The sequence below is a fragment of the Sitophilus oryzae genome, unplaced genomic scaffold, assembly GCF_002938485.1.
Source record: "Sitophilus oryzae breed Bouriz unplaced genomic scaffold, Soryzae_2.0 scaffold_1498_pilon_pilon, whole genome shotgun sequence".
NCBI classification, from domain to species: domain Eukaryota; kingdom Metazoa; phylum Arthropoda; class Insecta; order Coleoptera; family Curculionidae; genus Sitophilus; species Sitophilus oryzae.
This window is the reverse complement of record NW_022146167.1, coordinates 2,279,068-2,295,642: the sequence shown is the minus strand read 5'-3', so window position 1 is coordinate 2,295,642 and position 16,575 is coordinate 2,279,068. Positions and strand designations below refer to the sequence as shown.

The window sequence follows — 16,575 nt, the reverse complement described above, 5'->3', positions numbered from 1 at the left end:
CGCGACAGTACTTAAGTAGAAAGGATCTTGGTAGGGGATCGTACCGTCTCCCTCTCGCTCACTGCAGACCGGTTTCCGTCACGTTCTACCGCTCCACAGCCGACTATTCACACCGAAAGAATGTTGTAATTTTTACCATTTTCTTCGTAACAAAGGGCATTTTGAAGAAATCCGACTGCATGTGCGACTTGGCTCTGCGTCTGCTGTATCAATATGAGTCGGTGGTACAGTCACAGTCAGTGGCTGGAAATACCGAATACCGGCATATTGTTTTAGGAACTAGGTTCTAAAAGTTTTTATCTCCGTTTTGGGATGTTTTATCGATTTTTGTCTCGAAATTGAGGTTTGGGTTTCGTACCTGGAAGTTTAGGGGTGGAAAGTTTACAGAATATACCTTTTGGAAGGGTTGATTGTGAAGGGAACATTTTATTATACCTACCTACCTTCATTTTTATTGGTTTTATGCACTTAGATATCTCTTTTAACAAGAAATACGTGAAATATAGCAGGTTTTAATTTTAGATAAGTCTAAGATAGGAGATATTACATCCCACTATACAGGGTGTGTCTTAAAAAGTACACACGTCTATGAGATTTTTTCGCATTTTTTTTTAAATTTTGTACCTTCCAATTTTTTATTTTTTTTATTTTCAGTTAAAAAAAATAATAATTTGAAAATATGGCAACATAGGTAGTAGAAAAAATCCAGTGGTTCTCAAAATTCAAGCAAATTTAAGCAATAATAGTATATTGCTTTATTAGGAGTAAAAATGACACTTTAAGGTGGCGAGGCTGTACATTTGACACAGCCGAGGCACAAAAAGTCATTTTTACTCCGAATAGAACATGCCATTTTTTTTCAAACCCCACAAATCTTTTTTTAAACAATTTCAAATGTTCCAATTGTGATTAATAAATTTTTGAAAATCCGAAATTTTTTGAAAAAGTTTTTGGAAATTTTTTTAGTTTTTAGTAAAAAAACATAATTTCTTGATAATATGGCAACATAGGTATTAGATTAAATTTACAAGAAAGAAAATCCAGAAAAGATCCAGTGGTTCTCAAAATTTTAGCAAAAAATCATTTTTTTTGGAAATTTTCAAACCAAACCAAACTCCGTTACTTTGGACTTATTTGAAAAACGATAAATAGAAAATATGTTTCTTTTATCGAGATCTTTATCAAAATACTTGCACTTATTTCTGGGACACCCTGTATATCGAGAAATTATGGTTACGCTCGTTGAATTCGACACTGTTCGACACTTTATGTCAGTTTAATAACATAGATAAAAGAAAATAATCTTCTATTAAGATAGATATTAAACTTAATAATTTTGGGTCAAAGCGCCCCTCCGTGTTCTTAGTAGAGACTACGTTTAACCCAGCGCCTTCGCCTTTTCTGCTGTAAATATTTTTTATGTTTATATTTGATTTCAAAGGATTTAGTTTTAAAGTTACACTGATAATTAGTATATCAGAGTAACTTTAATAAAACATAAGAATATATATATATTTTACATTTTATTAAATATAAATTTTGACTACAAGGTAGAAAGTTAATCACAATATTTGAAAAAACTTATAAGTATACCATTTTTACAGTTAATAAATAATAAAACTATTTCTGACTATATTTAAAATTTAGATAGATAGAATATTAAAAAACATACCTGTATTTGCAGACGCAGGCTCAAAATCAATAAAAACCAAAATTTTTCCTGCGAAAATCGGGCGTTTTTCACAGAAAAGGTATTTTTTGATTTATCACAAAGAATATACATAGCTAGAAAAAGAATGGACTCTGCCATACTGAAAAATGGTCCTATAGAAGTGGCGCCATCCATTGAGTAGGGCTTGTTTTAGATGGATCGAAGCGCGGGCTTTTTAAATGAGCGTATTTATTGAATTTTACTCTAAAATAATTAAATTTGATTATTAAATCATATTTTTTACACATCACATCGTTGTGATGTGTAAAAAATAAAATTTAACAGTATAATTTATACAATTATTAAATAAAATTAAAGCCAAACGTGTTAATATTATTTATTATTTAAAGTTTTTATTTATAAGTCAAATATTTAAACATCGTTTATTATAATAAAACAAGACCAACGTAATACGCCCAAAGTTTTGTAAATGGAGTAAATATAAATAGGTACTTAAATGATGGCAAACATAAAAGACTTACATTATATTTTTAGGGCCACAAACAACAGGAATTGTCTAATTAAAACACATATAACAAATTATAGTTTGAAAAACGTTTTGATAATCATTTGATAATATTATGATTGGCGCTATGACAACGACGATATTTTTTGAGAGTTTGACAATAGTATGACAATGGCTGTTGGAAACTATGGAAACTACAAAAAAATTCTGATTTAACGCCATCTGGCAATAACTAATAGCAACTTCTTAACCTAAAAATTAATTGCACTACCACCTAGCGCCTGAGGCTGGAACTATTTTATTTGAAATTTCCGTGGAAACGGTGGAACCGCTTTTGCTATTTCACTTTCCCGCCCCTGATTTATCAACAATCATTGTCAAGTTGACAATATACAGGGTGTTTTATAATTAGTCTAAAAAATTGTGCTGTGATTCCTCATGTGTTCTTAAAACAATTTTTATATAACCATTGGGTCTAAAGTACTTCCTTTCTGATCTACAGGGTGTTCAAAATTAAAAAAAATCGATATTTTGCTTAACATTAATGGTACACTGCTTTTTTAAAGAAAATATATTTTTTTCTTGACTGGCCATCCTTTTTCAACAAAATTGATCTTTTGAGTTTTTCTTGTTCATCAAACGGTTGCCGAGAAAAAAGTAAATATACTTATTAAGAGCCCGCCTTAAGCCGTTTTCCAACGATTTTTTATTTTTTAGATTAATTAGGAAACACCCTGTATATGCATATCACAGGCAACCAAATAAACTAGTAACCTCTAAAAATTATTTTTCCTACCACTAGCGACATACCGTGCTTTTAGTGAGTACCAAATTATTTTAAATACAAAGTAAAAAAAAATCCAAAAAAATTTTCAAAAAAAAATCCAAATTTTCAAAATATTTTTTTCGCAAAAAAACCTCCACACTCTACAGGATGAGTCTTAAAAAGCGCAAAAAAATTTCAAATTTATTTTCAAAAAATACCAAATTTTCAAAAAAAATTCTTCGCGAAAAAACCTCATAGACCTGTTTTCTCGGGTCGAAATATAACTACCCCTAAAAATATTTGCACTTATTTAAGAATCACCCTGTATATTAAGTAAATATTATTTCTTAATTAAAAAATGTTATTATTTCATAAAGAATAATATATTATCTTTTGATTGTATTAAAGTTGAGGCTATCGATGAATTCATTAAAATTCAATGTCCAAAAGGCTATTGAACCGTGCCATCAGGTAGTTTTGAATACGTTTTATAGTGAATATATACCGGCAGTACCCTGTTTTAATAATGTCGCCAAGAATACAGAAATAGTTAGAGCTAAACCATTACTAAAATATTGTTCTCTCTGATTGAAGACTGAAGAACGGCATTTTTTTTTAATTTTAAGGTTGATTTCTTAGGGTTAATGTTAAGCTTAAGGTTCAGTCATAAATTATTTATAAACCTTTAACAAATGTTATGTTGCTTCTTATTTCAAATATATTTCAGAATTCTGTAAGCCTGGCTTATATGGTATCTGGTTTTCATTTCTTGGAATAATGTGTAGTTGCGATGTTTACACAGTTACTCCTTGTCGATAAAGAATAGCATTCTCGTAATATATGAGCAAACACATAAAGATGGACGTGTTCTACTGAATGGTTTTTGCTTTAATGTCAATTGAATGCTGGTTGTTACGGTAAAAAAATGGCGAGTCTCTGCCGATGTATCGTTTGACATTAACAGCCTCTACACTATCTCCGAAATGTTTTACGAAATATTTCTGGAAAGCTGTTCTATTGAACCTTTGCACAGAAAAAAATTGGAAACATTCCTTTACTTTGAAATAGTGGTCGAGAACTATCGATAGCCTATCGATATTTATCGATAGTTTATACTATCGAAAACTATCGATATTATATTTCTAACCATCGATAGTTTTCGATAATTATGTCTTTATTACTATTTACCAGTTTGAATAAAGAAAAGACATTCAGGTTTAATTTTTTTTATCACAACCAATCGGTTCTTTAACATAGGCTGAAAATAAATAAGAATCTTCTTTTAAACGAGTTTTCGGAGCAGTTAGTCAATACGAAATATGTCATTATTGTCAAAATTATCAAATGTCGTGTCAACACTGTCAACAGTGTCAACTTTAACGTCAACTTCAAGCTTACGGCCAACGGATTTTTGGATCTAATCTGGCATTTTTGCTTTGCATTTTGCAATTTAATTTATATGTGATAAACAATAATAAACATAAATCAAAATATAAAAAAAAACGTATGTGATGTGTGATGTGTCCATTCCATTTGTAGGCGGTGATTTAATATAAAAATGTTATTTAAAGAGTCTGGGGTAATTTTTTACGTCAATGATCTCCCACAAAACATAATTTATTTAAAAAATAACCTAAAAACTGGTAAACTCACTAATTATTATGACTATCGATAATAATCGATGGTCAAAGGACCGACTATCGATAATTATCGATGGTGGGGACTATCGATAGTTCTCGACCACTACTTTGAAACTAAAAGAACTGCCTACCAACTTTTTATTAACATACTAAAGTATGGGCGGCTATACGTGCCTCCCGGCGCCAATTTTTTTTGTTACTCTGAGTTATCTTAAGAGCGATAATTTCATTGTCTAAAGGAATTACAAAGGGAAGTTCCTACATGTGTATGGGTTGTAATTAAGGATGTAAAGAAATGTTAATGTAACTAAATGTGGGAAAATGTGTGTATTGTTGAATTAATAAGATTAGATATTAATTTGATTCTATTAGTAAAGTAACAGAACAAACTTTTAATAATCGTTTCCCATGTTATTCTGAATAGTATTTTGTTTGTTTAACATTGTCCAAAATATGCTTGGTTCACAGGACTAAATTAATAATAATAACATATCTTTTGATTTTGAAAATTTAATATTTTATTATACCTACCCTTTCTTAAGATTAAGTAAAAAACATCTCACATATAATTTTTGGGTGGTATACAGGATGTTTCAAAAAACATGCCATTTCTCGTAGGGAGATAAAAAAATTGAAGATTTTCTATTTTTTTACAAATCTTTAGGAAAATTTTAAATTGTTTTGTTTACATTTTGAACTTTTATCATTCATTATGTGAAAAAATCTATGCATGGACGTTGTGAGACTATTCTTTTATAATAGTAATTCTTCTGTGGATATTATATTTAGTGGTCTTACACAAAAAGCAAGACCAAGACCCAGCCTTTGATCTGCAAGACTCTTGCGATCTTGTTTTTTTTTCATGTTTGTATATACAGGGTGAGTCTTAAATAAATTAGTCTTAAGTCATTTTCTTCGCCAAAAAATTTTTTGAAAATTTGGAATTTTTTGAAAAAAAAATTTGAAAGCTTTTATAGTTTTTAGTTAAAAACCATAATTTCTTGATAAAATGGCAATATAGGTAATAGATTAAATTTACAAGAAAGAAACCCTAGAAAAGAGTCAGTGGTTCTCAAAATTTAAGCAAAAAATAATGTTTCAATAATTTATTTTTGGACTTTATTTTTTATATGAAAATATAATAATATATTATATTGAAAATATATTATTATATATTATTTATTTGAAAAACGGTAAAGAGAAAATATGTTTCTTTTATCGAGATCTACCAGCCCCGAAACTATTTGCACTTATTTAACACTCACCCTGTAAGAAATAGCTTATTTGTTCAAAATTATAGTTATACAGGGTGTGTTTTAAATAAGTGCAGGTATTTTTAGGGGTAGTACATTTTTTAACACCAGAAACACGATTGTGAGGTTTTTTCGCGAAAGAAAAATTTTGAAAATTTGGAATTTCAAAAAAAAAATATTTTTTTTAGTTTTTAGTTAAAAAACATAATTTGTTGATAATATGGCAACATAGGTAGTAGATTAAAGATTAAATTTACAAGGAAGAAAATCCAGAAAAGATCCAGTACCAGTGGTTCTCAAAATTTTACCAAAAAATATATTTTTTTTAATTTTCAAAGTGAATTATATCGGTTATTTTGGATTTATTTGAAAATCGGTAAAGAGAAAATATGTTTCTTTTATCGAGATCTACCAGCCCCTAAAATATTTGCACTTATTTAAGACTCACTCTGTATATAATTTAAATTACTAAAAATACTATTTATTTTAAGATTGTCTATGTAGAAAGTTCCTTTAGTAAAAATATATGAAAAAAATGCAAGACTTGCAAGAGTCTCGCAGCAAGATCAAGACTACTTAACTGCAAGACCAAGACCAAGGGAGGCTTGGTTTTGCATTAGGTCATCACTCGCAACCATATTCTATAATATCATATCATTTAAGAGATATTTATTTATTTAACACTCTGGCCACAATGTCTTTCCAGATTTATTCACTTTGCATATATAAAATCAACATTAATCTTTTTATTCGATGTTTAGTATTGACATTTTAAAACCTTACAAATCATATTAATTAAAAAGGGTTATTGGTGTCATCAAAATGACACGAAGAGCAGTATTGTTCTACATTCATCAATTTCCAGTACTACATTCAATGAACTTTCGTTTAAAAATTCGTCCACCAATCCTTATTTGAAAAATAAATTATTATGATTTAGCGCGCGTATACCTCGCTCATTTATTAGCAACTGAAATTATTTCAGTTATGACAAATAGTATTCTAATAGCTTTCACGTCAAATACGCGACCAGATAAGACAGAGTTTAGTTTTTATTTTTGTTATTATCGCTAATTTATACACTTACGTAGTACGCACTGTTTCAGCAAAGGCGAAAATGAAAATATCTTTATTTAGTACCTAAACATGGTTGGTTAGTTTAATTTACAAGTTTGTGAAATCGTAGTTTTAGTATGAGAACTGTTTTGTTGTAAATGAAGTTTGAATACCCTAAGTGATATAGGATAGGAGTTGCTGTCAAAAATAGTGCGTTTTTGTGTTTTTCCTTTTGTTATTTTATGTAAATCAATATGAGAGTTCCCAGGAAAAAGTTTCTAAAAACTCTGGTGCCAAAGAAACGGACTATGTGCTGTCTTTTTCTGGGTTACAGGTAAATTAACATTATGTTTTCATAATCTGATGATAATTCCAAAAAATCCTATATGGGTATTTCGCCACTGCACTGCAAGAAAATCTACAAAATAAAATACCAAATACCATCTGAATGTGATAAATTTTACATTGGTGAAACATCTAGACCTTTAAATGTTGGAATTAAAGAACATAAAGATTATTTAAGAAAGGGAGATTTTCACAAATCTAAGATTTGTCAGCATTCTTGGGACACAGGGCACAGAATAAATTTTAATAACGCCAAAATTATAATGAAAGAAGCGATGGCCTCTAAAAGAAAAATAAAAGAGGCTTTTTTAATACAATCTAATAAAAATAAATGTATTGCTCATGCATCTGTAGATGTTAGTAATGTATGGCAATCGCTCCTTTGATTTTAAAGAACATAACATAAATAAACATAACATACGTAAAATTTAAAAATAATCATACAGAAAGTTTGGGGCTTTTTGGTTTTACCTTATTACGTAATTGTTATCAGGTAGTAATTATTAATTTTGAAGTTTAACTTGATATAATGTCATTTTAACAGAACGTTAACGGTTACTTGTAGACGTATCTGTTTAAAAAAAACTAAAGTGCTCTCGAATAGTAGAATTTAAATATTTTAAATAGTTTTTTTCTTTATTCTTTGTATTTTTTTTGCCTCCGACGATGGAAGGAGATAAACTTTCCGAAACGTTAAGCATTTTTTTCTTTATTAGGCAAATTTGTATAACTGTAAACATAACTTCTGACAAGTAGTTTCCGTTTGGGTTGTTAGTAAGAAGTTTTACTTCAAATATGCATACATAGTGCACACACTGTTTTTATTAAATTGTAATAAAAAAGCCTCTTTTATTTTTCTTTTAGCTTCTATCGATTCTTTCATCATAATTTTTACTTTGGGAAAATCTACTCTGTGCCCTGTGTCTCATGAATGCTGACAAATCTTAGATTTGCAAAAATCGCCCTTTTTTTAAATAATTTTTACTTCTTTAATTCGAGTATTGTTAAAATGGATCTAAGTGAAATGTCTCAAAAACGCTTGTAATTAATGGGGACGTTCCCTTACCATTTCTGAGATCCCCATGCTCTTCATTCTTAGACACACTGTATACTCTTACTTACTGAAAATAAAAATACACACATTGTTAAAATATTGCATATAGGATTTTTTTTATTTTAACTTCAATCTAATGGAAAAATTTCCGTAAAAATTATATTATGCTTTGGTATTTCTTCTAAAGAAAAAAATGTATGATCTAAAAACTGTGATGTGCAAAAAGAAGTGCAGAATTGTCTTTTTGGGTTACGGGTAAATTAACATATATTTGTTAATTTGAACTACTTTTTATTTTCATTGATATTTTTAATATTGTTTTCTTGGAAATTATGCAATTTTGAATACATTATTTACTTTCTCCAGTCATATAAGAGATCATTATTCATGCTTATTTCATTAAGTACATACACCGGCACAATTAGAAAAAAGGAGCAAATATAACTACACTAAATTTAGAACTGTTCTCGCAATTTTGATATTTTATCAATTGCAGCTTGATTCTTTACGAGGTATGACAATTTTTTAATGATTTTTTAATAATATACCGGGTATTTCTCAAAAGAAAACTTCTCAGAATATAACTTTTTTATTTTTTCAGATAAAAAAAAACGAGAATCGGTACCTACATGTATTAGTAGGTATATGACATAAATTAGGATTGATTGACGCATTCAATTGTTTTCCGTCACTTCCTGTTTCACCGGAAATGACTACAACTTTTGATTTTTTAATGGCACCCTCGGTATTTTTACCTCATTTGGTAGAAAATGACATTCTGAATAGAATGACATATCATGTGTCAACTTTTGGCATTTTCAATTAAAAAAAATGCATTTTATATTTCAATTTAGAGTGCTATGGTCATAAATATCACGATAATTTGACTCGAAATACCAAGTGTGTGGTACCAAATTATTTGTAAAAAATGCTTTTTCCAAATATGCAAATGAGCCACCCTCGTTCCATTTGAAAAAAATGAATTTCGTTTAAAAAAATACGATTTGAGCTCCTTTTAACCAGCCAGGCACTCTAGATTGAAGTTTAAAACGATTTTTGTTTGACATATGATATGCCATTCTAATCAGAATGTCACTTTTTATCAAATGAAGTAAAAAATACCGGGGGTGCCATTAAAAAAATCAAAAGTTGTAGTTAAACAGGAAGTGACCGAAAACAATTGAATGTGTCAATCAATACTTATTTACATATGTCATATACTAATGTACCAAATCTCGTTTATTTATCTGAAAAAATAAGGATGTTATAGGGGTGAGCCACTTTTGAGAAACACCCGTTATATTATAGTGGGTTTGTAAAAAACTTGCAATTTCTTATTATTTTTTAATGAACATTGCAGTCTCTTGCAATTTCTTAATGCACAGTGTGTGTTTTCCATAAAATCAATAAAATGAAAAATATACGAAATAATATACATGTACTGATTTCTTTCGAAAATCGACAACTATTAAACTATGAACCCTTCCCGGACACAAACGGTACATTGTGAGACAGGAAATTGTAGAGAGAAACAAGCCCTACAACCTACAACATAGGATACAACATTTTAATGAACAGTGTTTTCCATAAAATCAATAAAACGAAAAATATACGAAACAATATACATGTACTGATTTCTTTCGAAAATCGACAACTATGAAACTGTCAACACTTCCCGGACACAAACGGTACATTGTGAGACAGGAAATTGTAGAGAGAAACAAGCCCTATAACATAGGATACAACATTTTAATGAACAGTGCTTTCCATAAAATCAATAAAACGAAAAATATACGAAATAATATACATGTACTGATTTCTTTCGAAAATCGACAATTATGAAACTATGAACCCTTCCCGGACACAAACGGTACATTGTGAGACAGGAAATTGTAGAGAGAAACAAGCCAACATAGGATACAACATTTTAATGAACAGTGCTTTCCATAAAATCTACTGACGATGCTAACATGGTTAACCAACGATGCGTCCAATGTTAACTGCTCCTTAATTATATATTCAAGCAGTTTTTCTTTTGTTGCGTTTCCGAGAATACGATTTTCTATGAAACCAAGGGATTTGCTCGATGGTTGTGTGCAAGCCATGCCATTCGGCGTTTGCAGTATGGTAGTCATGCCAAGTTCGAATGTTAGTGACCTCCGCATGTTTCAAGGTCTGAAGATTACCAAGCAGGATTTTTTTTACCTATAAGAGCTTTTAAAATAAAATTGTGTTAAATAAAAGTCGATTTTCTTGTTCAATTTTTTACCGATTTTTGGGAACTGGAATAGCATTGAATAAAAATACTAAAGGCGGGTTCTCACTTGTCAGTTTCGCTGACGCAGTCTGACTGATTCACTTTCAATGAAAAATAAAAATCAACGATTGTATTCACACGTTTCATGTTTTGCTACATTCAGTATTCAGTTGGTCCAAACATTTTAACGTGGTGATTTCGTAGACATGAAAATGGTTGAAACAAAATTGAAACCAGGTGTTCGCGAAGTTTGTTTACAATTAGAAAATGAATTACAGAATATTCTGGTGAATCAGAAAAGAAGAAAACGTTTTTTTTTAAAGCAGATACGTCTACAAGAAACCGTTGACGTTCTATTTTAACAGAACGTCAACGGTTTCTTGTAGACGCATCTGCTTTAAAAAAAACTAAAGTGTTCTCATAATAGTTTGAATTTAAATATTTTAAATAGTTTTTTTCTTTATTCTTTGATTTTTTTTGCTTCCGATAGACTTTCCGAAACGTTAAGCATTTTTTTCTTTGTTAGGCAAATTTGTATAACTGTAAACATAACTTCTGACAAGCAGTGTCCGTTTAGGTTTAACGCAGAAGTGTTTACAAAAAATAACTATTTTATTTTGTAGATTTTCTTGCAGTGCAGTTGCGAAATCCCATAAAGGATTTTTTGGAGATATATATTAAAATAATTAATTAACTTTAACTTGTAAACTGAACAAATCACGAAAATGTAGTTCTCACGCTTCAGTTTCTATTCATTATTCGATAATGATCAGTCAAAAATGAAAAAAAGTAGAACTGGTTTTCACTTTAACTGAAAGTACGAATTTATTGATCATTTAACATGAAAATGTGTTCTGACGTTCATTATTTCTTCAGTATCACTGAATCAGTCAGACTGCGTCAGCGAAACTGACAAGTGAGAACCCGCCTTAAGGAATATGTGACATTTTACTGAATGAATTCTTTTTAAATATTTTACAATGCATTCAATTTATTCTTTGAATATTCATAACTAATTAGCAAAACAAAGCATGTTACAGTTAATTTTATTTTTTTCTCATTTGCATAAACGATTTTTAATATTATGTTTACATTTGTAAATTTATTGCGAACAAACTACACTCTCCTCAGGCTGAAAGAGTCATAAAACCACTAATTGCCGCACCTATTAAAAATAATTGACCGCCAGATATCCTCTTAGATTCACAAACTATTACAATTACGATCGCTGTGGATTTTAAAAGACGTTCTCGAATTTACAGGGTGTAGCAACACATTAGTACTTTTTTTTACTGAAAACTGAAACGTTTATAGGCTTGGTTCATTCGCCGCCGGTGCTGCCACCATCGGAGAATATCGTAAACAACTGGTATATGTATACAAATTTACGGGTTTAAATGGGGAGTATACGAAAATTTATTATATAATATAATTATTCTAAAAATGTTAGGCAGTATAATTTGTGAAAATTCTAAACATAAAAAAGTAAATATTTTGATATATTTAGAAGGTCTAATTTGTATTATAATTTATTATTCCAGCTAAAAAATTTTTTAGATGAGTTTAACTACGGTAGCGAACATAGTTTACGCACCGGTTTTGCTAGTGGGGTCATAATTGGGGCTATTTCGGTTATAACGAAATTTTTAAAGGTACATAATTATAATTTTAGATGTTCATAAAACATCTAATGATTAAAAAAAGTATCCCATTAATATTGCAAATTATATTTTATCCTCTCATAGTATGCGTATTTAATTTTTTGATTCTGTAATGAGCACTTTGTTTACTCACTTGTTTCATCGAACTGCTTGAATCCATATTTGCTTTTGATCTAATCGTTGTGAGAAACTGTGAAGCTATAAAACGTTGTTTCGGGAAAGATGAATATCCGGGAATGTTGAGTTATTGAATGTTATTGCACCCAACAACGCCCTAATTACGCTCTCCTTTACTCGTTAACATTTTTTCGGCAATTTTATTAACATTTGAAATTGTCACAACACAACACGACGGCTAGTTCGGATTCTTTTTCACTTATTTTTTACTGCCCGAAACAGCGTTTCATCACACAAACCTCGTGTACCTGAGTGTTTTATAGTTTCAATAACTGCACTAGCAAAACACAAAAATACTTAAATATTATGACAAAGCCACGATTTCAATGTTATTTTAATGCGATTAACATGAACTCTAACCGGGACGGCGCGGCGTGAAATACATAACGAAAACTTCTGATTTCTGCCCTATACAGCGCTGCGGTCGGAATTTTTTTAAATCAACTGAAATGTACTAACCCTATAATCAACTGTTTCGATTACTAACTAAATCTAAACAGTGCACTTAAGAATAAAGTATTTTAACTAGTATACAGTCGCCATAAATGTTGATAGGTAATTAATTAAAGAACAATTTTTTATTAACAAAATTGTTGAATAGATGCTTCCATGGACACCAACTAAAATTAGTTTTTATAGTTGGTTGGTTTTTATAGTAACTTTGTTGGGAGACTTAGTTTTTTAGGGTTCCGTACCCAAAGGGTAAAAACGGGAACCCTATTATTAAAACGGCCCACAGACGATCCAATCTGTTGTACAACAAGTTGGACGATTTGGTTTGATCCAACTGTTTTAACGATAATCGTAACGTCTGTGGGTTTGTCGTCCAACTTGTCGTTAAGACGCGGTTGGATCGTTTGGTAGTTCAGCATGTTTAAAAATCTGTCGTACAACTTAGTTGGATCAACGACAAGTTTGAACGTCTGTGGCTTTTTCACCGACTTGTTGCTACTATGTTAATACAGAAATATATCGTGTAGTGAGATTGTGGTGTTTCATCATGGAGGAAAATGGGCAGTTTTGGACAGAATTTATTGAAATTTATAGAGACCATTCGTGTTTATGGAATGTTAAAAGTGAGGAATATTCCAATAAACACAAACGGAACTCCAGCTACGAAGTGTTGCTGAGAGAATCTTCATCCATTCGTAAATAATATAGTATATAATAATATATAATATTCGTAGATAATGTATCTATGTTGCCGCTATAAGAACAAATACTAAAATCAGAATTAAATAAATGTTTATAAATAAAAAAGTAATTTTACTAAATATTGTCTTTTAAGTAAGAATTTTACATAGAATCTTTCAAGTCCTCGGTGGCCGCGTGGTTAAAGCGTTAGGACTTTACGCTGCTATGACGTTGGAGCCGTAGTAAGGCAGGTTCGAATCCTAGTTAAGGCGATTTTTTTTAATCTTTTTTTTAATTTTTACATATTTATTTTTACTCTTTACATATTTATTATTGATTAATACAATTTTTAGTAATGTGTTTCTTCATTTTTTTATATTACTTATACGCACATTCAAAATTTCAGCTAAATCGGAAAAAAAAGTTTATAATAATACAGTCTTTAATAATAAAATTATATAAGGATTCTTGCCACTTAACTGCTTATATAGAAATTTAATTCTACGCTGTGTTTGTCATTTGTCAACCTGCTCTCACTACCGGTTTCGGAGCCCTACTCCATCATCAGGTGAGCTTGGGCAGATCCACAAAATGACAACCACAGCGCAGAGATAGTTAATTCCGACTTGTCGGAAAGTGTCGGTTAGATATTAAGTCCCGAACGGGAGATAACGGCCTGCGTGCAATGGTAGTACTTTCGTACCACCGGGGCGCAACTATCGATAAATAAAAGGATGGTAAAGGCTTTTTTCTTTTTTCGGGACTTAATATCTAACCGACACTTTCCGACAAGTCGGAATTAACTATCTCTACGCTGTGGTTGTCATTTTGTGGATCTGCCCAAGCTCACCTGATGATGGAGTAGGGCTCCGAAACCGGTAGTGAGAGCAGGTTGATCCACATTATGATAAACACATCATTTTATTATATACCTATACTGCAAGAAATTTGTTTTCTATTTTATAGTGTTTAATGTTGTATAGATAATGAATGGTACGGAACCCTTCGTGCGCGAGTCCGACTCGCACTTGACCAATTTTTTATTTTACATTTTTGATGTGATAGAGTTTTACTGCATCACCCCGTATACACCGTCGCTCAGCGCGACGAAAACAAGTTTTTTCTCTTTGTCTATCATTGTTTATTGTTGCTCCGGTGTGTCGGTCGGTGAGTCTCTGTGGTACTACGCCTCCGATTTTCAGTAGTTTAAGTTAACTTAAACAAATAGAAGAATTACTCAAAACAATGGACCAATACATCCAAAATTACCTCACGAAAAAATGCTTCGAGACAAAATTTCTGTTACTCTACTACGTCGAAAAGAGCCTAAATTGTTATTTGCGAAAAAATATCGAGAGATACATTAAGAAAAATTTGGTTTTAACGCAAAATGTGTAGGTGTTTTTGTTGTGGTGTTATAAATAGTTTTTTAAGGTTGTTTTTCTTGATTGTTGCAGGAAATTGGGGTTGGATTTGGTGCCCAGGCAGGGGGCGAATATGGTTGAGCCTGATTCAATGTCTGTTGTGGAATTGTACCATGTTCATGTGGCTTCGGCGGAGAATACAACGACAGTATCGGTAAGAACGAAATGACTTTTATTTGTATTAATTTTAATTATTAATTCATTGAAAAAAAAATAAGGAAGGAGTATATGAGTAAACTGGGTGAGACCGCGAAGGGGTTTTAATATGACTGACTTGACTTCCGGTTGATCAGTTGCGTGCGATTTTTTTCACAAGAATAAAAATATACACTCAGATACAAAAAAGACGCAACAGGAAAACATTTGGTCAAGTTTGCTTGATTTTTTTAGCAAACTGTATACAGGGTTGTTCACCACATACGACACGGTGTATTGTAGCTAAACGATTAGATTTTTACAAATTGTAAGTTTTGGGTTCGTTGAAGGACTATTAGAGCTACAATTTAAAAATGAATTTGCAAAATACAGAGTGTCCCAAATAAGTAACAAATATTATATTTGTTTTTTTAAATGGACCCTCTATATTATTCGATTTTTAGATTCTACGTTTGAAATAAAGGTAAATTTGATTAAGGTTTATCACACTTAAACCTTACCGTTTTTGAAATATTTTCAATTTTCAATATTTCATGGGTATAGTTATAAATGAGGCCTAAATTATAAGAAAATGCATTTTCTACGAAAACTTGAAGAGATAGGTAAAAGATGGTATAATACAATTTGATACACAATTAAATTGTGCATCTGATTCTCGTAAAATATATAGGGTGTTATTATTAAATAAAAGTTTGTTTTTAAAAAAGTTTTTTTCTAAAATTTATTTGAACTTACAGTTTATATCTTCCTCCCCATAGTAATATGTTGCCTTTAGGTTTGTTATTTGGAATGTAGAGCTTAGGAGAAATATCTTCGTGTATTGAAAAGTGGTCATAAAAAATGGAAGACTTAAGATGGCGCTGCTCTAGCAAAAGTTCTACATTTGAAAGAAACGCCAAAAATTTTTAGAACGGGAAATAATTAAAAAGAGATTGATAAATATATGCGATTTCTGAAGACGCGTGTTGCGTTTCACTAACTTCACTTTATTTATAACCGCTATGTTCACTTCGATGAATTATTGTTTTTTAGCCGCCACGGTGGTCATTTAGTGAACTCTTATTCTTTCCATTTTGGTGACCACTTTTTCAAATAAAGTCCCATAAGAGATGTTTTTCCTTCCCTCTACCCTCCATAGTTTGTACTCAGTTAATTTCTAACGCTGCAAATGAGAGATGGAAGCGTGTGAATCGCTCATTCAATTTAAGTTAAAGGGGTGATTGTCTCGCTCAAGGAAAGAAAAAACTTTCGTTGTGCCACTTCGTTTACGCGTCCTTTGGCCTACCACACACTGTCTCCATTATAGATATATATGGGTTGTTATTTTCTATCTAATTTTTTCTTGGCTTTAAGGTCAGGTAAAAAAAGAGAAAAACGTTTGGTTTGGCGTTTGGCATTGAAGTTTCAATCTGGGAAGGTCTTTAGGAAAATTTATTACTTGAAAGTAAATTTCGGCGCATTGTTTCAGTTTTTGG

The 16,575-nt window shown here is 30.8% G+C and overlaps 1 protein-coding gene across 5 annotated transcripts in view; it reads left to right on the top strand.

The window, feature by feature from the left end:
• Nucleotides 1-16,575, top strand: part of LOC115877735 (dedicator of cytokinesis protein 3) — a 92,968-nt gene that overhangs the window by 47,457 nt on the left and 28,936 nt on the right. For 3 of the 5 annotated variants that reach the window (XR_004049396.1, XM_030894025.1, XM_030894023.1), the window contains exon 5: nt 14,978-15,098. Coding sequence is in view for 4 of the 5 variants with exons in the window: in XM_030894025.1 (XP_030749885.1) it covers nt 14,978-15,098 (121 nt within the window). In the remaining variant the exon portion in view is untranslated. Of the gene's footprint in view, nt 1-7,185; nt 7,227-14,687; nt 14,915-14,977; nt 15,099-16,575 lie in introns of those variants that run through there. The other 2 variants (XM_030894027.1, XM_030894026.1) reach the window with 2 other exon arrangements.